This window comes from Microtus oregoni, unplaced genomic scaffold (genome assembly GCF_018167655.1).
Source record: "Microtus oregoni isolate MIOR12 unplaced genomic scaffold, Mior012 000035F_ref0000213, whole genome shotgun sequence".
Taxonomy (NCBI): Eukaryota; Metazoa; Chordata; class Mammalia; order Rodentia; family Cricetidae; genus Microtus; species Microtus oregoni.
This window is the reverse complement of record NW_024543094.1, coordinates 659,518-683,983: the sequence shown is the minus strand read 5'-3', so window position 1 is coordinate 683,983 and position 24,466 is coordinate 659,518. Positions and strand designations below refer to the sequence as shown.

The 24,466-nt window shown below is 42.8% G+C and overlaps 1 protein-coding gene across 2 annotated transcripts in view; it reads right to left on the bottom strand.

The window, feature by feature from the left end:
- Nucleotides 1-2,012: 2,012 nt before the first annotated feature.
- Pou6f2 (POU class 6 homeobox 2) overlaps nucleotides 2,013-24,466 on the bottom strand; it is a 374,686-nt gene continuing 352,232 nt past the window's right edge. For both annotated transcript variants that reach the window (XM_041630792.1, XM_041630791.1), the window contains 3 exons: nucleotides 17,522-17,690; nucleotides 6,452-6,620; nucleotides 2,013-3,216 (listed from right to left, as the gene is read on the bottom strand). In XM_041630792.1, the coding sequence (XP_041486726.1) occupies nucleotides 2,712-3,216; nucleotides 6,452-6,620; nucleotides 17,522-17,690 (843 nt within the window). In that variant the 3' untranslated portion in view covers nucleotides 2,013-2,711. The remainder of the gene's footprint in view (nucleotides 3,217-6,451; nucleotides 6,621-17,521; nucleotides 17,691-24,466) is intronic.

Genomic DNA, 24,466 nt, shown 5'->3' with positions numbered 1-24,466 from the left:
TTCCTAAGAATCTGTTCAGGCATCTTTTTTTTGCCTTGTAGCAAAAAATTCATCAGTAAAAAAATCAATATAAGAAGCATTACAACACTATATAAATAATTTATAAAACAATACAAAATTATAAAACTATAAAAAAATCACTGCACATGAATAGTTTTACAACCATGGGATGAATTCACTCCTTTTTTGTTCTACTCGGGTGACTACTTTAATTTTATATTTTTACTACCCTAGTTATGCTCTCCCAAGTATAGATCTCAGAACTGAACAGACCTCGTGTGCCTGCTGCCCGTTCAGATTTAAACATTTAACACCCGTCATAGGTTCTCTTGTTAACTTCTCTTCTTGGGGAGCTTTTCTTGATGGAATTTGGAGCAGGTCCTAGGAGAATACAAAATCGGTTTTAATCAATAAAGTTTTCGGTTTCTGGGTTGCTGGTATCTGTGCAGTTTTTGCAGTGGTGACAAGCTACCGTGATGTTGGCACTGATCGGGCTGGTTGTGGTCCAATTAGCATCAGACTGGTGGCACAGAAACGCTTTTATTAATGACTCTCTCACTTCCAGGATCATGGTCACTTAGTTTCCTTGTTGGAACTTTATGGTTGCTGATTGAACCAGCTGAGGGGACTGTTACATTGCCCCATTTTCGTCACCAGCTAAGGAGCCAACACAACCAAAAACTAGAACCCTGGGTGGGAGGCGTGTGCTAGGGGAAGGGGATCATGGTCTTTGTGATCAACTGGGCAACGGGAGGTGGGGTTTCTCTTTACCGTTCATGATTTGCCTCTAGACAGTAAAGGAGCATGCTTTTTAATTACTCATGAATATTTACATTTTGACAACAAGCTAATCGATGATTCTCTTTTGCCTTCTTCGGTAGAACCGTCTACCTTCATCTGGGCCCAGGAGTTTTTTGCCCTTCTCTACTCCCCCTTAGTCCATTCTGTGGGCTTCTTGGGTCTCAATGGCCCATGCCTTGGGGAAGTTCTTTTTTTTTTTTTTAAAAAAAAATGGATTAATATACTGGTTCTAATAGTGAAGGCTTTTCTGATATGTTTTATGAGCTGCTTCTGTATATTTTTCCTTTCTTGGAGGATCTTTTCGCTAATCCTTCTTTTCTAGTCAAGAAGTCAGAGCCCAATTCCAATAGCTTAACTTTGCCTGTCACATTTCTGCCCCATCTATAAATTCAAGAACAGTTGTACCCCAGCTCCAAATGTCTGCCAACACTGTCTGATGAAAGAGGTTGCAGACAAAGTGAGGCTAACAGGATATTTGGCAGCCCCTAACAATCTAGGCCACCGTCATTCTCTTTGTGCAAGGTGGATGGGTATGAGCATGCTTGTGTGCATGTGTGTGTGTGCGTGTGTGTGTGTGGGTGTGTGTGTGTGCGCGCGTGTGTGTGTGTGTGTGTGTGTGTGTGTGTGTGTGCTTGTGTGTGTGTTGGTTGAAACCTTGAGACATTTCTTTGGCTATCAGACTTCTGAGAGAAATTGCTTTGAGCAGAAGCAAAACACAGATGTAAGTATTGAACCATATGTGCAGCTTATGTTTATATTACAGAATTAGTTTTGATCAGCTCTCCACAAGTGTGGCTAGCAGACTGAGAAAAATCTCAGTCTCCGGTGTGGACGGTGAGCACAATTACAGCCTCTGCTGGTGTTGACAGTCACCCAGCAAAGCCCTAGTTTTTCTGGAGTCTTTCCTGCATCTCTGCACGATTGGGGTGGAAAAATACACCTTTTCTTCTCACTTCTGCTACCTTCCTGAAGATCCCAGGAGCCACATGAGAGGGAGGTGGAGAAATAAGGAAGAAAGGGAGGTGTGAACTCCATTATCTTTCCCAAACCTCCAGCTCACAATGAGAAGAATTGCCACAGAAGCTTTGGCACACAATTCAGGTTGCCCCCACCCTCGATCGAAACAAAGCAAAAAGAAATAACACAATTTAGGAAAAAAAAAAACCCAGCAAAATGAAAACTCACTTCTGTTAAGAAACACATTGGTAGAGAGTGAGCCATACAGAATGATTTCAAAAACGTCCCTGGTGGCAGAGACAACCGGCAAGAAAGACGGGAGAAAGCAGGCTTCCTGCTGTTTTGTTGGTACAAATGTAAAAATTCAAACCCCAGCTTTACACGCCGAGGCAAGTAGACCAACAGCGTTCGCAGTGTTTCTGACTTTGGTTAATAGGTTTTGCAGTGATCAGCACTTCGTCCCTGAAGGGATGCGGGCCCTCCTCCAGGTGGCAGGCTTGCATTCGCTTTGAACAGATAGAAGTTTGTGGTGGTGAGTTGTTTTGTTTTGTTTTTTGGTTTCCTTTTTTTTTTTCTTTTTCCTTATTAGGTGTTCACATTTTCATCATATACAGAAAAAAGTAAGTGGATATTTGGTTTGCTTTTAAAAAACTGGCTTTACAGAGACAGGTGGGGGAGGGAATGATCCTACCACATACTCCTTCCATGTGGTGCATTTCCTGTTTAAAAATTTAAAATTTCCTTTTCTTCTTCCTTTTGGAAAGCCAACGGACATGTATAAACCATCCTGCCCATTTGCTAGTTTTTTTTTTTTCTTTTTCCTTTTCCTTTTGAGTCTTTTACATACAAGGGAAATGATGACTGGGGGTGTCTTTAATCCTTTCTTCTTTCTTTTTTTGTGGAGATTCAGAGTAGTTTCTGCCGTGCTTCCTTCTGACCATGGATGGGTGTGTCTAGCAGTTTTCTTCAGGCGAGTCGGCTAAGGGCTCCAGCGGGACCGCTGAAGTGGGCTCATGTTGCTTTAAGCGCTTAATTGTGTTCTTCAGGGCTTGTCTCTTATTGCAGAACCAAACTCTAACTACTTCCCGGTCATAGTTTAGCTTCTCAGCAATCTCGGTCATTTCCTGCCCTGAGGGGTGTGTGTTCTTCTCAAAGTGGGCATTGAGGATCTCAAGGGCCTGGGGTGTGAAGGAGGTGCGCCGCTTGCGCTTTTTGGATGGCTCACTCCCAATAAACTCCGTGAGGTTCTGCATACCTGCTCGATGGCGGGCCTCAGCCTCAGCCATCCACCGCTCAAGCACCGGCTTGATCTTCTGGGCACTTTTAGGGGTGATGTCCAGCTTTTCAAACCTGGCAGGATACAAAAGGCCAGGGTTCAGTTTGGCTGTCAGACTGCTAGCTATAGTGTTCTCTTGGGCTTCCTGTGGTAGGAAAAAGTGGCTTCTCAGGATGGTGTGTCTGGGGGGAAAATTGAGAAAGAACAGTCTTACACTGAGTCCTCTGCCAGGGTGGGCCTCCTGCCTGCCTGCCTGATTGCCTGGCAGGGTGAATTTACTCCAGATTAGCAGCCAGCTGCAAGGTAGCCAGCCCTGTCCCAGCCGTCACCCACCCTCCCAACGAGCTCCATGCCAGCCCATGCAGATCCCCGAGCACACGGACAGGGGAGGGGGAAAAAAGGCACCGGCACACACTATGGAAACACAAGCAACTCACAGGCCTTTTCTCTCTAAACTCTGAGATCTAAGCTGCCTTCTCGGCTGTTCCCTGCTTTATTTCCCCAGCCCTCAGAATTCTTAAGGCAGACATTCACCACGAAAATGACATTCACGATAACAGTTGTCATATTCTTTTACTTAAAACGATGGCGCTTTGCATTTGGGTTACCTCTCTATTGTGTTGGTTTTGAAAATTGTTAACAGCTGTTATCATAGTTTGGTATGGCTTAACTGGGCCAAGCTCCTCTTCATGCCTTTCTTTTTATCTCCTCTTGTGTCTTATTTTAACTTCTTTCTCTCTGGTAACAATTTTCCCCATATGTAACTTAACAACATGCCTCCCTGTCCAGGTAAAATACAGGCCAGCTGTTACTTTACAGTTCTGGCCTAAACAGCTGGATACATTGTAATTACTATGGAATGCCCCACCCCTGGGTGGGCTTAGGCCACCTCGTGGCTTCCAATCACCCTCCAGTGTAATGGTGCACTTTTGTACCAGGGCGTCCTGCTGTGTTTAATGTGGGATATCTGCAAACTGTACTTGAATGATATCATTTTCTGTAAATGAGGTCTTCCATGTATCAATCGCCATCAGCAATTCTTTGCTACATTTACTTTAAAAAATATGAAGCATCCTGGACAAAATTATATAGAGTGTTTTAAAAAGTCCTCCTGGTACTAAAGTCATACTGTCGGTGAAATGCAAAAGGCCACCAGTTCCTTTTGTTTGTTTGTTTCTTTATTCTAAGTCCAAATCCATGTCCCTCCTATTGACCGCAGTGGACACAGATTTTTGTCCTTTTAAAAAGAGTGTTCCATGTTGTTGAAAAGCAGTCATCTGTGTGGGTTAAGATGCTCGCAAAAGGATGAACCAGGACGGCCTTCCTCTGTGCCAGTATTGAGTGTTGAGTGCATCCTTAGGTCTCTTTGTTAAGGTGGGCAGCACAGGTTCCATCAAGGGTTTACCTCCATGGTGCTCCCATCCACACAGAGTTCGAGAAGGCATTTGTTTATTCTGGCACTTAATATTATTAATGCCTTTGTCACCTGTGGCAGGTTCCCCAAAGCCACCATTGTGACAACTTGCCACCTTTTGCATTTTGCCATCTTTCATCATAAAAACCTGGGGCTTGAACTCTTGATTCTAACTCAACTGGTCTCAGAGGGCTGTGGCATCAAGGGGCAGAGCTTGTGAAAGGTCTGGTATATTGGTGTCATCATCCTTTTGTAACTCTGATAAGAAAGATCACACAGTCTCTAGGGGGCGCTGCAGCCAATTAGCACACAGTGACGCCTTGGTGTGCAGACACTGGTACAGTCTTTCCCAGCCTTTGAATTCACTGAGACTATCTTAATGCAAAGTCTTGAGACTTATTCATTAATTCATTTGGATAGACACCTTCTAAAAAGCATCACTAAAACACTGGAAGCTGGAGAAAGGTCCTGAAGTCCGTTGATCTGCTCTGTTAAAGGATATTAACATTTCCAGAAGTCTGAATTCTACAGTATTTTTGGCTTCCCTTTGGGGAAGGCTTAACAAATCAGCATATCTGATTGGGGATGCCCAGGAATCTGTGTGCGTGTGTGTATGAGTCGAAACATTAGCGAGCACTTCAGTCAATAAAAGAAAATCACATTTTAGGGCTAAAATAAGCCAAAGAGGAATTTGACAACAATGGCAAATTGGCATCAAAATAAAAACCCGTGGCTGCCTTAAGCACAAGGCGCCAAGACCAAACAAAATTAATGTCTCCCGACAGGAAGACACTCTAGTCCCATCATTGATGCTACTAGTTAGCGTTGATGCTTCTGTACGTGGTGTTTGGAATAACATATACAAGCCTTGATATAAATTTCCCAGCAGTAGTATCCTTGTATAGACTGAATAAAGGTTATTTTCTACAGGGAGGTATCTTATAAGAAAAAACAGTAGGGGAGACCGTAGAAGTGAAAGGATCCTATGGTGCTTTTTGTATTTAACAACAATCAATGGGTTTTATGGAAAATCATTGAGCAAAATGTGAGCTGCAAGCTACCACCCCATACTGATGTTATTTATAACCTTAGTCTTAAACTGCAGGAAAAGTACACTTCTGTCCTTTGGGGAATACATTAAAAGTATAAAGAGCAGATAAAAAGACAGCATTTCATGGATCACCAAGAACAAAATCCACTTAAATGAGTTTAGAGTTGGTTTCTTGGCTGTTCCTGATGGAGCAGGACTCCTAAGGCACTGCCCAAGAGGAAAAAGCTCCTACCGAGTGCCTCCGTTCCCTCATGCATAAACATGGGATTAGTGCAACACACATGCATGCGTGGGGGCTGCTCCCGAAGACTTAACCCGGATCAACTCAAACACAACCAAGGCTGGATTCAGTCATGTATTTAATGTGGAGGGAGGGTGTGGGTATGGTTAGGTCAGATTCACTACCTGTTTGTAAACTTTTAAAACAGGTCTCTTTTTTTCCCCCTTCTCTCGTTTTCCTTTCTTCTACCTTCCTTCCCTTCTGCTTATAAAGATGAGTCTGGGCAGGCAAGTTGTAAAATTTCCTCCCACGAGATAGTGAAATTTGTTAAAATATGCATTTCATGGGAAACCTTGGAGCTATCTCTGGGGAGTTAACAGTAGGGTGGATTAGCAGTTTTACGTTTGCTCAGGATGTCCATGTGCGGACAGGAGTTAGCATTCTTGTCTGGCAGGGGCACAGAGGAGAGAGAAGATCCCTGCCAGGACAGCTCTTTCAACCTGGCAGCCTTGGAAGTTCATGGAGTTGATAGGAGTTAGGAGACAGAACCCCTCAACTCTTCACTGACACCCCCATTTTGCATCGATGTCACCAGTCCCAACACACCACCACCCCCAGCCTTCATTACCATGCTCTGTTCCTCCAGTTTGCCCACCCCAAGAAGAAAAGCTGAGCTGCAAGAACAAACAAGGCCCGGACTGGCCCGTGTCAGCGGCATGCAGAGCCCGTTACCTGCAGATGGCTGACTGGCTGTATGCGGGGCCCTCTGTGGCACTGAGGGCTTGTCCCACCTGAGTCTGAGTCAGGCCAAGGGACAGGCGTCGGATTTTAAAAGCTTTGGCAAACTCTCGAATCTCCTCCAGATTAACCCCGTCCACCTCACCCGCTGCCGTTTGAGGATCTGTGGAGATGTTTTTAAAATAGGATCAACACGTCATCACAAAGCCCGTCAGGATGTTTATCACCGAGCCTCCATAGAGCGATGGAGGAATCACCACCGTACCACCTCTGTCTCTCACCGTTCAGTACACCTTCCTCCTTCACAAGCCATCCTTCAAGCACTTCCTAGCCCAGATAAAGCCCCTCCTGTTTACCCTGCCCCTTCCCAAAGCCAGAGCACACTTCTTTAGGGTTTAACAACAGAAGCCAGCACGGGGAGGAAACTCTTGCTAGAGGGATTCAGCCCTACTTTGTTGGTAAGCCCATTCATACACTGCAAAAATACAAACACTAGGAGCTTTCTGTTTGAAATGTACTAATTGGAATTCTCCATGCTAAGAATCGCCCGGGAAGGAAACAGCGCTTGGTGTTTTTCTTTCACCTGATTGCCGTGTAGCTGGGCTAATAGATGGTAATGTTGCCTCATTTCTTATGTTCGCATTCCCCCTCAGAAGAGCATGGTTATGAAGCTGTGAGAATATTGTCTTTTTTCCCCATAGCGCTTTACCCTCGCAGCTGCCTTTGTCTCCTGAAAGGGCACATAATAAAAACTGCCTACCACAGGAAGGCTCCTTTGGTGCCGGATAACGCGGTCAATTTAGGACTTATCAAGGGAAATGACACAACAGCTGGAGAATGAAACTTTCTCCCCCCTGGCTACTGATCCCTGGATAAATGAAAGCGTTCACCAAGCTGGAGCCAGCATGGGCCGGGCCTGGTGGGAGATTTCAGCGCAGCTCAATGCTGCCTGTAGCGAAGCTGGTCTCACTGCAAGCCATCCCTATTGTTCTTCGCCTCACTCCTCTGACTTAGCTGAAAGTGGTCCTTCCTCTTTCTGCACAGCAACCCATCAGTTTCAGAGAATTTCTGTTCTTGTCCCAGGACTGCGGTCGACTGTGTTGGTCTTCTGGGTTCAGCGCAATATACTCCCTGGCTGTTAGTGAAAGAAACGTTTGCGTCCTCAGTGACAGTTTTAAAAATGCTTTTAAATAAGGAAGACGTGTCCGTGGGGGAAGGGCCTGGAGTACCATGGACAGCTCCTCTGGGTACAGGGCCGTGTAGGGGGTGATCCTTCCAGGCTGTGGAAAATGTACTGCTAATCTGAGGAGGGACACAGATACACATTTGTCTTCACATTAAAAACGAACCTCTGGCCAGACATCGTAGCCCGTGCGTGTGGTGCGGAAGCAAGAGGAGTTTTGAACTCCAGTCCAAGGCAAACAGGGCAGCTCAGGAAGACTGTTTAAGGAGTCCTTAGAATTTTCATAGCACTAGGTCCTCACTTCCTGGGGAGAGATTAGAGAGTGGTTTGGCCAATGCCGACAGCTCGTAAGTAATTTTAGGCGACTCCTGGTTTCTGAGTGGAGTGGGAGGCATGTACTCACAGTTTTTTTGGACTGAGGTCCAGTACTAATGCATGAAAACTTAGAGAAAAATGACAGATAGTCATCAGGAACTGGTGGGAGGACAGTCACTGGGGATAGAAACCACACTTGAGAGCAGGGACCATGCCCAGCAGTCGATGACCAACGTGAAACAAACTCAGTGGAATGTTTGGAGGCTTTTTGCTGTTTTTTTTTCCTATACAGGTCTTTTGCATATATATATTATGATTTCCGATTTTTGTGTTTCTATGGAATTTCTCTGTGAGTGAATGTGTGTCTCTGTGTCTATATTTCTTGTGATTTTTGTTTGGCTCTTTTCCTTCTGTTTGTTTGTTTTGTCTTATTCTGGTTAGTTTGTTCTAATTTTATCATTATTTTGCAGATGCCTGTTTGTTTTCTAATAAGAGAGAGAAAGGGCATGGGTGTGTGTGGGAGGGAAGGAGGAGGGACTCTTGGAGGGATTGGGGGAGGGAAAACTATAATCAGAATATACTCTATGGAAAGATTTATTTCAATAAAAATGGAAAAGAAAATACAAAACAAAACAAAAAACGGGCAGTGTGATTCAATTCTAGGTATGCAGAGACGGGAAGAGGGACAGGAGGGGTCATCTTCTCAGAGAATGTAAGGGACACAGGCTGGAGAAGAAACTCGTCTAAGTGGTGAGCATCATGGAGATTGTGTGTAGTGCAGGACTCCGTGGGTTGATTATAAAGTTGCTTTGGATGAGATGACTTAAAATCCATCTTTTCCTACACTGCCCCCAATTTCTTTCTAGAAATCTGACATTCAGTTAATGAAAGACATTTGAGTGTTTTGTGGTGGAGACTGGCCTCTGAATTTTAAAGCCCACCAGCATAGTGGTGTGGAATGGTTCTCAGGGTTCACAAAGAATTCTGGGAGACCACATGTGCACACATCTGCCTGTGCCTCTTGTCTTATTTACTCATTAAAGCAATCCCAGAATTAGGAGCTGCAAATGAATACTGCAGGAGTCTCACACATATTTGGAATTAGCTGCCAACAATATAAAAAGGGAGTTTAAAGACGAAGCAAGATTTTGGTGTTCTTCCCGGGCAGAGGACCTACATCGTCATTGGTTGTGTCTAGTCACCTGGAATGGATACCCACTGCGCCTTGCCCCTCTTCTCCAGCTCCCCTCACATTGGCTGTGAGCTGTGAGCCTGAGTCTAGACTGGGCATTCTTGCTGCTTGGTTCTGGGGCTTAAAGAGACAGAGTAGGTGTTACAGTGGCTGTCGTTACCACAGGCCACAGTACATAAACAGGACAGATTCATAGCAAATCTACAGTGAAAAGCAAACAAAAAAGTCACAGTGGAAGGAAGAATTATTTTATAATCTTCTTTTGTTTGCTTGTTTTCATTTTTGTTTTTCGAGACAGAGTTTCTTTGTGTAGCGTTGAACCCTGTCCTGGCACTCAATCTGTACAGGCTGGCCTTGAACTCACCAAGATCTATCTGTCTCTGCCTTTCAAGTGCTGGGATTAAAGGCACGCGCCACCACTGCCTGACTGAAGGAAGAATTGTTAGCATTAAGAAAAAGTTCAAAAAGTCTACTTGCAAGAGGAGAGAGGCAAGAAATTAGCATCTCAGGAATACTGATTTAGAGTAGAGATGGACACTGGCTGGTACAGGGGGAAGAAAAGATTGACCTAGTCTCGTCCAGAGGTGGTGAAGTGTCTGACAGTTTTGCATATAACTGTGGACATTCAAAACTCAAAACTTTAAAAAAAAAGGAAGTCAGAGACTTTTCTTGTACAGACATGGCTTTTAAAATGACACTTTTCTTAATTTGAAAGGCTTGAGTCACCTGTGGGGGAGGGGCACATTTTACAGGTGGTTCAGGTGTTCTGACAGGAGGCTCTCCCTGCTCCTTCATGCATCTTGTCTGACCTTCTTCTTCTACCTTTGCTGAGTCTGGCTGTGGCATCCTCTTTCCATCACCACTTTTCTGGGTCTGTTCATGCTCTCATCCCGCATGCTTCATGATACAGAAAAGTCGCTTGCTCATCAGACTGACGAAGCAGACAGGCCTGGTGAGGAGGAGCTCCTGAGGGGGCCTCCCACCTCTTTCTTTTCTCACCCTTCTGCACTGCATCTGAGAATAGCGAAGCAGTTGAGTCTGTGGGATAGGAAGGCCAGTGGCCTGTGATTGGGGATAAAGTTTTCTGTCAAAGTAGATACCTCCATGGGAAATAACACTTTGGCTTTTACTAGTCACATCTCTACCCAAAATCAGTTGAATTAACCGTCACAGGAAGGACTGGTCTTCATGAGCAGTCTCCATCACTACCGACGCTGCCAGAACGCACAGCACCACAGTGCTGTCCTTAGGATATGGTCAGCACATTTAGGTAAATGCGTCCTCTTACCTTTTTCCTTTCTTACCTCCTCTCTAGATCATATCACCTTGGTAATTCCCTTGCCTTGGAACTAAACCTGGTCACTTGATTGTGAAGGGTTTGTTGGTTTTGTTCCATACTGTATCACTGAAAATAATAAGAGTTAAAAAGAACACTTTGGATACTGAGGTCCCATATACCGAGGAGTGTTGGTGTGGATGCTTAGATATCCATGAGAGTTCAGAGAAGGAAGTTCCTGTTATACACTCAATTTCTTCCATGAGGCTCTAATGAGTGGGCTTCTAGTTTTTATGTAAAGTTTCAGGGGGCTTTATATAAACAGGTGGTAAAGAGAAGAGCATGTGTTTGTGTGCGTCCACGTGTGTATGTATGTGCATGTGCGCACACATGTGCCTGCACTTGCAACTCACAACAATGTTCTCTGCTTTTCAAGTGTTGTGTTTATCCATGTGACCCACTATACCCAGGAATAAGAATGTTTTTTGAAATTTACACAGGATGAGGTCTGGACCAAGGTCTGGAAGGAGAACTGAGCATCTGTGTGTAATTTGCTGATTGACAAAAGATGTGAGTCACTTGGCTTTCTTTTTGTTAGTGTTCTTACAAAGTTTAGCTAGCAAAAAACACTGCATGGTTTGTCCCACAGAAGTTTGTTCATCCATAGAGGGAGCCATCTTTGGACATCTGTAATCTTTTTCTTGATTATCTGTTCCGCAGGACTGACCTCGGACATTGGAAGGACACTGTTGGTGTTTCTTCAGTGTTAGTAACTGCCCAAATGGCCGTGCTGCTGTGCTTGTGCCTCAGAGTTGTTCTCGTACTGTCTGGCTGTTGTATTGCTGCAACAGTTCTCCTTGGCTAAGGGATATCTATTTTTCTACTTGAGGAGGAGGAGAAGATATGCATGTGGTGAATGGAAGCTTCCCCCGGGCATTGCTTTAGCCCTCAGCCTAGCGCAGATGTGTAACAACCCACAGCGGGCAAGATTAATTTGGCTTCAATTCTCTTGCTCCTAGGTGAAGTTAGTCTTGAAGATGATCTGAGGTCAGTTTGACTGGGATCACAAGAAGCATCTTCAGGGCTTTCTCAGAGTGGGTCCAGCACTCTAGCCAGAAAACTGGAGGAGATTTCTCTGGATGGAGGAGAAAGTGGTGGTCCTTTTGTAGAAGCTGGCAAGATTAAATAAGCCCTGGACACAGAATACAGGCCAAAAGGATTAGCAGTATTGGCCAGGGTCCACTTTAAAAATGGCCATGGAGCTACGCAGAGAATCATGTAGCCCTGGCTCTGTAAGGGAATCACAGGAATTTTAGGAACATTGGACTTGGAGTTTTGCAGTGACTCAAAAGTATAGTGATAGTTGTCACATCAAATCCAGAATGCAAAGACTGTGAAATCAAAGGGATTTTCATGGAGATGAAGTGCAAGCTGAGTGAGGAGAAATTTATTTTGTAGACTCTGAGGCATGGTGTCTGGGCCCATGTGGAACTGGGGGCTTGGGATACCAGGTCTTGCTGTGGTTTAATTTTTTTTAAAGCTCTGTCTTGCTGCTAGCCTTGATATTTATGTAGAATCAAGTTGCTAAGTAGTTGAACCTTCCACACATCAGCATCATTCTGCTATGATCCCTGCTTATAGAATTGTTACAGGCATGAAATACATCTTTAATGAAGTTGCCAAAAGCATGAATGAAAATCTTAGTGAAACAGAACAAGTGTCAGCTTTTAGCATAGCATATTTCTTCTCATAGCGCACAGTGGGGGTGCTTACCCTGTAGTTCCAAGAAATGAGACTCCATCAGAGACTGAGGATGTGGCTTGGGAGAGGTCCTTGCATCATGACCATGTCTCTGGCTGTATCAGAGATTTCTCTATGTTATTAACTGTCTCCACCTTTATGATACTGCTTTAGTTTTGAGACAGTAACCAGCAGTCTTTTGCTAGAAGTAAAGTTTACAAGCCAGGTTTCTAAACAGTATATGGAGACTAGTAATAAAAACCACACCCACCAGCAGTCAAAACCTCAAATCTCCTTATTTAAAATAAATTCACTGTAAATTTCAAGCCAAGCTGGGAGTTTTGAAAGTCATTTATTTGATTTTTCTTCTAGATTTTCTATAAGTCCAGTTTAGAGCTGGGGAGATGGCTTAGTAGTTTAAGCTCTTGCTTAACTTAAGCATGGGGATCCCCAGAACCCATGAGCCTAGCAGGTGGACAAGGGATATTGCCTGCAATTCTAGTCCCAGAATGAATGCAAAGATAGGCAGAGCAAGTCAACCAGTGAGATTAGCTGTAGCTTTGAGTTCTGGCTTTGATTGAGAGATCTCGCCTTACTGAGTAAGGTGGAAGGTCTATCAAGGAAGACTCTGGACATTAATCTGGGTTCTCTCTCTCTTCTCTCTCTCTCTCTCTCTCTCTCTCTCTCTGTCTCTCTCTCTCTCTCTCTCTTTCTCTCTCTCTCTCTCATACACACACACACATACACACACACAAACACACAGACACACACATACACACACATCACATGTACTTGTACATACACATGCACCCATATACAAGTGAACACATATGCATACACATACATATGAAAAAACCCAGCTAATAGAAACACTGCCTATCTGTGAGAGCCCTGGAAACTGAACAAGTTTAAGGAAAGGGTGTCAGGGCTGCAAGGTTTTAACAAGAATGCTTGTTTTGTTACTCAGAGCTCAGATGTGGCATTTTTCACACATGAAGGTCATTTGATTATTACAAGGGATTAGCTTGATATTCTTTTACCTGGAGTGAGTAAGATATTTTAATACTAATTTTTAATCTATGGAAGGTTGAACAATATACTCCTTGACAGTGATGTGGGAAATTTGCTAACTATAATTCTGATAAAAGTTTGTGTGATATTGTCATAAAGAAGTATGTTCTTGGTCTTAGTGCATTGTGCTAGAACATAATTCTTAAAACCATTATAGTATCCTAAATAATTATAGGTATGCTATGATCCTCACTTGAAGATTTGCCTTTTTGGTTCCAACACAGACCTTCTAAACTCTTGGAATTTCTTGGATGATAGTAATATATTTTGTCTTAACTAGGTGACTATTAGTTGGCTCCTGGATAGCTTTAGGAAGAAGTTGGTCATTAGAGAAATAAGTTATGATAAAAATCTAGGGTGATAGGGGCTGGAGATTGAGTTAATAATCAACCATGTCTATATGATCAAGACTTCCACAAAAATCCCTGAACTACAGGGTTGAAAGAGCCTCTGGCCTTGTGAGCATACCCATTGTGTGTGTGTGTGTGTGTGTGTGTGTGTGTGTGTGTGTGTGAGAGAGAGAGAGAGAGAGAGAGAGAGAGAGAGAAATCGTTGGTCTGATTCCACAGGGTGAGAAGTTCCTGCATGCAGATCTTTCCACACTTTATCCTGTACACCTCTTGCTGAGTGCAAAAAGTGCTGATAAGGCTATATTCTTTATCATGTGTCTCAAAACACACCAGTAAGCATGTTTCTATGAAATAAGCCATCATAGCAAATTACTGAGCTGGAAGAGATATGGGCTATAAATATGTGAATCATGCATTTCTTTTGTGATTGGGTTTTGACACAGAAGAGAGCACACCCCAAACCTATCATGGTTGTAAGTTCACACTGGGTTTATGCACTCTGGTGTCCACTGGTGTCACTCGACTCTCTCATGCAAAGAGGATCTACAGTTGAAAAACAACTATTAATCTTAAATATTTTACATTGATATGAATTTTGGTTTATTGATAAAAACTTAAAGTTAATTTTGTTCTATTCTATATATATTTCTACTCTTGTTTAATGTATTATGTTTATGCAGCTCATTTAAAAATATAATGTGTAATTAAGAAATACAGATTAATAGTCATCTGTAACAGTCAAACTTATCATCATGTCAGATATGTTTTCAAGGCTATACAGAGGTATATTTTAAATAGATAGATGGCCCTAGAACACTTGATCATCCTTGAACCCTTCAAAGACTTACAGAATATGGCATTTAGTATGTTTAATAACCTAAAGTTTTTTTTTTATGATAGTGAGACATGTCTGCTCTGGCAGCACCACTCTACTTTAAAGAAGATTATAGACATCAAAGAAATTCTATATGGTGTTTACTTTATTTGTGACAAAAGTTAACCAGTGGGCAAAGAAACTGTCCTTGTCTCAATATCTGACAGTTACTGTCCAAACTGGACCAGCAGGGCACAAGAAAGGCGACTGCTGAACTTTACCAAGACAAGGTAGGATAGTCCTTCAGAATTCCCTGCTTATCAAAAAGGTCTGCCAAATATGCTAGGCCTGTAGACCAGAGCTGAATGCCCCAACATTTCATAGAAATTTTGGATATCTATCTAGGCAGCCTGATGTCCCTGTCACTAGGTAACATTTAGCCCTTCTGGTCTTTGATGGAACTGAAGACTAGATAGTTAGAATGTTTTCCTTAGTTATAATAGAAAGCAAATTAGCTTTAAAAAACTTTGTACTACAAAAGATAGATAATAGAGTATTTTCTATAATTTTGCCAAATAAAAATGGACTAGAAATTGTTACTGTAATTCTTAATAACTGTTTTTATTGTATATTTTTACTATGTTAAAGTTAAAATCTTCATTTTTTTTTATTTAAACAAAGGGGGGGGGATGCTCTGGAATAATCCTATCGTACACTGTAAAGATTTGTCACTCAAATTGGTTTACTAAAACACTGATTGGCCAGTAGCCAGGCAGGAAGTATAGGTGGGGTAACCAAACTAAGGATGATGAGAAGGAGAAGGGCAGGGCTAGAAGTCACTAGCCAGATGTAGAGGGAACAGGAGATGTGTGTGTGTACCATGCTAATAAATGTACTGCCACATGACAGAGCATAAATAAGGAATGTGGGTTAACTTAAAATGTAAGAGCTTGTTGATAATAATAAGCCTGAGCTATTTGTCTGAGACTTTATAAATAATATTAAGTGTCTGTGGTAATTTGGAAGCCGCTACTGGGATGGGGAACAGGGGGTCAGGACAAGAAACTTCCACTTACAGGTATGGACTTCTTCCTGCTAGGCTCTGTATTTAAGATGTCATGTCTTTTGTTTCAAATGCATGTGATAGAGCAGTTTCCCTCTCCCAAAGTCTTTATTTTGATGATTGCTCACTGTATACCTAGAGGTCAAACAAACTGTTGGCTGTCAGGTAACTAAAATTCCATCTGGACTGCTAAGTAGACTCCCTTAACTAATTTCTGGAAAAAAAAGGTTAATCCTTCTTTGTTCATCTGTGCCAAATGGCCAGAGAAAGCCGAAGCCCACCCATCTGTCCATTACGCAACCTTCTCTCTGGCCACCTACCATGTTGAATATAATACACATGTAAGACTCTGCATTAGTGGAGTAGTTCATACTTTTACACCCTATGTATTTTTCCCCCTGTATTTTACTTTGAGGCCTTTTCTTTCAGGACAAAGCTTACCCTACACTCTAATATATATGTGGGCTCCTTCCTGCCCAGGCTCTGCATATGGAGATCATGTCTTCTGCTTCAAATGCATGTGATAAAAGAATATATATATATATATATATATATATATACACACACACACACACACACACATATATATATATTTACTATTTAAAATGTATGTTTTGTAAACATACAGGAAATTGAATTTGGGTAGATTTTGAATCTTTTCTTACAATAACCATATGAGGTGTTTCTTTATAGACAATATGAAGATACAATAAAATTTTATTCAGCTAGCGCAAGGGTTTCTAGCCAAATAGTGTTGTGTGTTTAGACAGGCAAGAGAGAAAACCCTGTGTGTGTCCCCCACTGCCTTATGTTGAGCCACATTGAAGACTAAGAGTGTCCAGTGTCCATGAGTGTGCTGAAGGACCTGGGCGTTGTAGCATCCTCCCCAAGTGCCTGGTTTTCTTCCCTATGCACAACATCTTTCTAGACTAAGTTATCCATGTTGTTGAACAAGCATGTTTTATTTTCCTTTGGGGAGTGTCACTTTGTATTATCAGATTTGCCCCATTCTGTGTGAGGATTCACACACTCTAGCTTTAACAGGCCCTTTTCCTTATCTCCGGTGACATAAGCATTCTTATTGTGTGGCATAGATGCCTATGAAGTGACTTAGCCTTTTAAACTCAGGACTGTTGGAATCTTGATTTCTGCTGAATTGAAATCTCTATCTATCTATCTATCTATCTATCTATCTATCTATCTATCTATCATCATCATCATCTATCATCTCTCTTTATATATATATTTATCTATCATCTATCTATTATATGATTTTAAGATTTAGCAAAAAGTATACAGAGGTAAAAAAATAATATTTAACAAACTTATTGTTTCATGCATCTTCATATGCTTCCGTTTCTACGTAACAAATATGCTGGCTTCCCTAGGGATATATGCCAACTCCACAACACCATATATAGACTTTCATAACCATCTTCCTATGGAGGCAGCCTTCAGACTTGTTTTATTTTGTGAATGGTTGTTTGGAGACTTCCATCTGATTCCAGCCCGTGCAGTGGCCTCCATGAGGCACTGACGGTGGCTCTTTATTCCCTCACACACCCGCCCATAGACATGCTCTCCTTTATTTCCTCTGACACCTACAGACGGAGTGGCAGGGGACTTCAAACAGACAGGAAAGCAGCTTGACCTTCCAGCTGAGTGTCTGCTGTTGGTTATTTCAGCTCTGAGCTGTTTGTTCATGTCCTGCAAGCCGATCAGTTTCTAGCTTTAGAAGTGACAGGTTTGACTCAGCACACCAAAACTCGCTGAAAATCGAACCTGCTCCCAGCTTGCTCTAATGCAGGGGTGTGGTATGGGGGCCAGCAGCCCTAAGGAGTCATCTGGCCTTGGATATAGACTTTATGCCAACAATAACCTAGCAGCCCTAGAAATGAGGAAGGGAAGAAAGAGAAAGGGGGAGAGGAAGGGGTGGGGGAAAGGAGAGGGAGAAGGAAAGGGAAAAGGAGAAGGAGAGAGAGAGGAGAGGGAGAGAGGAGATATTGCATTAAGCAGCCAGAAGGTTACCATGATTAGATGGAGCCAGGAAGGATACTTACTGCTCACTAACTGGCCCACGCTCAAAGCTGAAGAAGAGGAGGATGAGGAGGAGGAGGAAGAAGCTTGTCGCACGGGACTTTGAGATGTGGATGCTTGGCCATGAGCCAGGTGCAGAAGGTTCCCTTGGGTGCCTGCTTGACCCACTGATGACTGGGAAGATTGGTGAAGCTACATAAAGGATGTAAAAAAAAATGCACAAATGAATGGAACGTTATGGGAAATGCTAGGGAACAGACGTTTCTTCTGGGGTGGAATTGTTCTATTTTTCTCGAATACAGTGTATATACTGCTTGGGAAGGGCACCATACCCAGGCAGGATCTATTTTTGTGTATATAATATGTTGTTGTTTGCTTGACAGGCACTTTATTACAAATTCTAAATATATTATTAATTCCCTATTTGGCTTGCCAGAACATCCAATTTTTGACATTTCTCAGTCGTAGTGTGTGGCTGGACTCTTTTTCTACCTGTTTTAGACAATTACCGCACACCCGAGAGGCTTCTCAGGCATGTGTAGGAAAAAACAACACAATCAATTCAAATGCAAAGCTCAAACTTAAAGTGGTGCCTTCATCCTTCACAGAACTGATAGTTTTAGGGGTGTTCCAGTTTAGGCTGGCAGCTCTGCTTTCCCAGATCCAGGTTGTTATGTGTCTTATACAGAGCTGATAACATGTGGTAATATGCTTTCTGATGTCCTCTAGGAATCCGAGAATTGGTACAGTCAGGACAGAATACCCCATAATATCTGCAGTTCTCTGTTGCTACTTTTTTGGGAGTGGAGAATCTAGAAAGGGGTCCTCTATGTTGCCACGGGTACCCTGGAACTTACTTGGCAGACCAGACTGGCCTTGAACTCAGGGCTCAGGGAACTGCCAGTCTCAGCCTCCCAAGTGTTGGGATTAAAGGTGTGTACCACCATACCAGGCTTGACACTTTTCTTTTTTTTTTTTAAAATTATTTGTGTGTGTGTGTGTGTGTGTGCTCGGGATTTCAATAACTTTCCCTGAAGGAAGACATTTTAAAGATAAAGCTAGGATGTGAATTCCAGAAATGCACCCACCCCAGAGTTTAACTAAACTACAACAATACAGACCTTGCCATGGTGAGGATATTGATCTTATTCAGACTGGCTTCCACCTCTTGTGTGGTCTACCCCTTGGGACCACATGATGGAAAGACAGAAATGACTCCTGCAAGTTGCCCTCTGACCAGCAGAAGTGAATATTGGTTTACATGTCACTCCCCATGCCAAAGAAATCAATCTCTCATTGGAATAAGTAAATCTCTCATCGTGTGTGTGTGTGTTTCTGTGTGAGAGTCTTGCACCTGCGCGTGCAAGTACCCACGGAGGTGTCAGATCCTTTGGAGCAGAGGCTACAGGCATTTGTTAGTGAACTGACTTAGGCGCTCAGTTACAAACTCCAGCCTCCCTCATAGAGCAAATGATCTTAACCTGAGCCATCTCTCTAGCCCCTCAGCGGCTTTCTCACTCTGGGCCAGGCACTGAATTAAGGATGTTCATTCACTATCTACCTGAATTCTCACACTATTGTTGCCTCTGTATAAACAAGGAAGTCAGTGCTGAAATGCTTTAGGTCCATCCTCCTGACGTGGACGAACAGGTCTCTGGGCATGTGCAGTCTGGTCCTGGGGCTTGAGCAGGTGAGCACACTGATGCAAGGAAGGACTCATTGAGTTTTGAAAAGTTTTTGAACTTTGTGTTTGTTAAGGAAGGCTGTATCTATCTCTGTTTACTTATTTTTCCTTTTAAGGCTCTCAAGGGGATGTGACTCTGAGATTGCTAGGAGCAGCTACCATGTTAATTGGAGGTGATATTTGGTTCACACTAAAAACACATGACAAGGTTCTTCTTCTTCTTCTTCTTCTTCTTCTTCTTCTTCTTCTTCTTCTTCTTCTTCTTCTTCTTCTTCTTCTTCTTCTTCTTCCTCTTCTGTGGCAGCCTGGGAGCCAGACGAGAGCAGGCTGTGAACTTTGGTGGCAGCTCCCACAGAACAAACCAGTCTCTGACTGGTCTTCAACTCAAGTCTTTCTCTGTTCTCCTCTGTTCATTTTCCAGTCAACATTTTTTGGTACATAATTTTCACATAATAAAACACGCCCATTTCAAACGTAATCTGAGGAGTCTGTCAAGAGGATACAGATTTGGAATCATGACTACAATCAAGAAAGGAAACGTTATCATTCCACAAAGTTTTCTCTTGTGAGCAATCTCCACTCTCCATCCTCTGCCTTGACAACCACTCATCTGTGTTTTCTATGATGGATTTGGTGCAGTTCTAGAAATGGAATCATATACGGCATACCCTGTTTGAATCTACCTTAGTTTGCTTGGCAGCCTATGTACAGGTTCATCCATTTTATTGTGTGCTCCAATAGCTCATTCTTCTTGGTTGCTAAGCAGTAGTTCACTCCCATTACAAGTCTTCCCTCCCCCCAACACATACATTACATTGTTCATTTTCTATTGGTAGATATTTCGGTGTTTCCAGTTTGGGAACATGATCAATAAAACTTTTATAAACCCTGTGTTCAAGTTTGAGTTTACTTGTATCTGTGTGTGTTTAATGAAAATATGACTAGACCTATACTTTGAATACTGATCATACCGTAAATTTGTGTCAGACTTTTTAAGAAATTCCAAAACTGATCTCCTAAGTGGCTGTGCATTTGACATTGACACCAACAATGCATAAGAATTCCCATTACTCTTTAACCATCACTAGCACCTTGGCTTCTCAATTTCTTAAACATTCTAATGTCATTCTAACTATTCCAGCAGCTCTAGTAAGGAATGACCTTAGAAATATACTTAAAGTTCTTTCCCATTGTTCCCTTTCTCTCTGTAGTGGTTAATAGCAATATTCACACTCACAGGCTATTCCTGCTCAGCAATGCCTGTTGTGGTTATGATAAACACACGACTAGCAAGTATGACTCCTGAACATCAGGATATAGATGCCCCAATGGACCTCCCTGCAGTCACAGTTTAAGTGAATACCCTTGTTACTTAGATATTCTAAATGAAGGCTCAATTATGAGCCAAAGATGGTCATAACTGACACAAGAACCCAAATTGATAGGCATCAAGCAACTGCCTAAGGTAATTAACCAATTTGCTGAGTACATAATCAGCAATTAAATCCAGCAAATTTTATGCTCTAGAGATGCCTCGTAAAGATTAAGTCTATTTTAATTTGCTTCATAAATTGTGAAAGATATTTCATGTCAATATTCTCCTCTAATCTATTGAGTTGTCCTTCCAAAGACTGGTACAGGGCAACAGTGTTTACAGGTTTGAGATACTGAGTCAGAGGGAGGCCCCCTGGCCTCCCATTCCATCAGTGGTTGATCAGCTCTGGCTGTGGTAAAGTGCCATCCAAGAACTGTACAGGACCGTAATTAGTTGAGACATTTCTTCTCGAGACATGATGTAGGAAAGAAAAGCATGACCAGGCTGCAAGGTCACTTAGGAACCATGAAAGCAAACTGGGGTTTTGAGGATAATTTCATGCAGAAGAAATCTAAAAGGAAAACAAGGTAATATTCTAAAAGAATTTGCTCTATGTTTATGCAGTTGAAGAGTAATCTAAGATTTGTTAGAATTTAAGATATTTTTTCTTTCAAAGAGAACATTTTTTTAAAGGACATCGGAATCTCAGTTTCTTTCCTGAGTTCTGCTTGAGAGTTGAGCAAAAGCCTAAGAATTCTTAAAGGTTTTGGGTCGTAAACGATTGAGTAGCTTGTAATAGTGTTTTTCTTCTTGACTTCAGTTTCCAGGGTGGACACTTGGATGGTGATTCTGGAAGACCTGTGAGCTCAGAGAGAGCTGTGTGGTATATACACTAATGAGCTCCCTCCAAAAATTCTTTCTCAGAAGAGAAGGACATTGACGGTACCATGACATTTACTGCTGTGTAGATGGTTTATGTCAACGTGATAAAAGTTGGGATCAGCTGGTAAGGAGGAACCTCAAACTGAGAAAATGTCCCCATCAGATTGCTCTGTGGATAAGGCTTGGCACTTTTTCTTAACTTGTGATTAATGTGGGCCCAGTTCATCGCGGTGGTTCCACTCCTGGGCTGCTGTTGGTGTTGGGTACCATGAGAAAGCGGGTTGAACAAGCCATGGAGAGCAGGCCTTGTAAGCAGCATTCCTCCATGACCTCTGCTTTGGTTCCTGCCCTGAGTTCCCTGGATGAGAGACTATAACTGGAAGGTGAAATAAACCTTTTCCTCCCTAAGCTGCTTTTTGTCATGGTGTTCCATCAGAGCCACATAAGCCTAAATAAGACACTTTCTACCCAGCAAACAGCAGTTCTTCTAGATGAACACAGCACTGTGTCTTTGATACTCCAAGTTTACTAATTTTGGTGTGTAAATTTTAAAAATTATTTTAGTGTTTTATAAACTAATATTATACTTAGCACTATATTTACCAAAGAACAAAAGAAAAGAGATCTAAGCTATTTCACGAAAGAACTCTGTAGCTCCATATAAAAATTTAATACGCTTTAAAAAAACAGTATTAGGAAAATATTACATATTTGATTTAATTATGTTGCTTTTTAAGATACTGACAATTTCAAAATCATATATATATGCATTGTCGAAGTATTTGCAAAAAATACTAAAACAGAACTGGCCACTAAAATACAACTGGCCTGAGCAACTGAAATAATTTATGAAAGGAAAAAGGAGGCTATAAATAACTGGAAGTATGCACCTAACGATAGCTTCTGTATTAGGTATTGGTGGTATTTTGTAGAGGAGACAGCAGACTCCTGAAGATAGTGACTCGCCTGGGATGATTGGGCCAGAGCAATACCAACCCTGAGCCCTGGTGAGCCCACTGCAAGCCAGTGCTTCTCCACCTGTGCAGGGCCAGCAAGTTGGGATCCGGAGCCTTGCTTAGGAGAATCAATGAGGTGTTCTGACAGAGCTGCCAATCCCCAGAGTGAGAACCAATGGGGTGTTCCAACAGAGCTGCTTATCCCCAGAGCAGATCTATCTACTAGGACACACCCCACTCTCATTTCTGCCCTAATAAGTTTAAAATATTTTTTCTAGTTTACATATTATTCTCTATGGGTTCCAAAATCTTTAAAACTTCGTATTTTAAGAATAACATGATACTGTTGGGTAAGTGGTACCATGTGAGGATACATTTCAGATGGAACTGTGCAGACTGTCTCTGATAGACTCCATTCTGATACTTCAGAACTCCAAAATTGCTTTCTTGGTGTTGTCCTTCCATATAACAAAATGCTCAGTTTGCTCGCTGCTTGCATGAAGCTTCTTAAAGGAGCGGTGTGTAGTTTACCTGCGTCTGAGCTCACACAATCCCTTCCTTGCCTTTTTGGTGCTGGGAGCCAGGTGCAGACAGGCTGGAAGCATGGGGAGTGAGCACGCGGGGAAAGGAAGGGACTGTCTTCATTAGCCAGAGAAAGCTTCACATCTGTCTTACACACGAGATGGCAAACAGGGAGGATGGGACTCAGGCTGACTCCTCATGCTGGCTCCCACAGGCTGGCTTCATGGGATTGTTTGCGTCGGTTGGCACGTCCGGGGTGTTGCATACATCCAACAAAGAGACACTGAAATGACAGCACCTGGGAGATGTTTTGTGATTTTCCCCCTTGGCTGGTTCACTGTATCTTTCATGTGCTATCTGTATAGTGTTATAGAGTCGGGAATAAAGTACCTTACAAAATTCCATGAGGATAAAAAAACAAGTATGGTCTGTAAGTGTCTTGAAAATGAAAGGAAATGCAAAGTGTGTTCATTAAGTTGGGGAAAAGAATGTATAGCAACAGTAAAATTTATACAGAGAAATTCATGTGGGAAAAAACAATGTCTCCAGACCTGCATAGGCCAATGGAGGATGTCTGGCCCATACACATGTATTATTCACATGCTTGGCCATGTCAAATAGGACTGTCTGAGGGGCAAAAGGGAGGTGAGGGCAGTGGGGGGGCACTATACCAGGCACTTGTACAAGGAGTTAGAATAAGATGGCTTAGTGCCAAGTCCAATGCAGACCGAAGACTAATTCATCGCAAACAACTGTGGGACCCAGCCCAGACTCAGCAGGGACACACAGGGGAGTGGGAGCTGTGTTTTAAGTACAGAGCAGAGAAGGAGGGGTTGTGTGCGGCTGGGATAGTGAGGTGGGGGCATAGGGAAGGAGAAGGGGCTGATATTCAGAAGGCACCAGGAGAGAAAGTAACACTAGGCTGAAGTCTTCTCAGGCTCTTTAACGGATACAAATGACGGAAGACGCAGGAAAGCCCCAGAGTGCCTTAGTCAGTGAACTAGAATTCAACAGCAATGAAGTGAAACACACTGACTGAGCCTTCATCGTCTGGGGCTGTACCTGTGTGGATGAGGCTGAGTTAAGCTGGCCCCTGTTTTTCAGGTGTAGACTTGTGGTGACAGTACAGCTTGATGAAAGCGAACAGAGCTTGGGGAAGGAGAGCTAAGGTGAGGGAGCCACAGAGGGAGGAGCTACAGAGGGAGAAGTTACAGTGGGAGGAGCTACAGAGGGAGGAGCTACAGAGGGAGGAGCTACAGAGGGAGGAGCTACAGAGGGAGGAGCTACACTCAAGGGCTGGTGGCCCAGATTGCACAGGATGCTGCCCGTCAGGGAACTTGGGAAAAGGTGTTCCATAGTGCATGCAGTTCTGAGAACACTGTAAAACTGATAAGCACTGTCCAATCTGCCGTCTGCCTTGGCACAGTCACCGAGATGCAGATTTTCATAAGGAGTCTTACAGGAAGACCATCAGACCTGAGGCTTAGCCCTCAGACACTATAGAAAATGCATAGGCCAAGCGGGAACTCTTCCTCCGCAGCAACGGCTCTTCTTGGCTGACAAGTAGCTGGAAGACGAGCTGACTTTGACTGTGGTGTTCCAGAAGAGC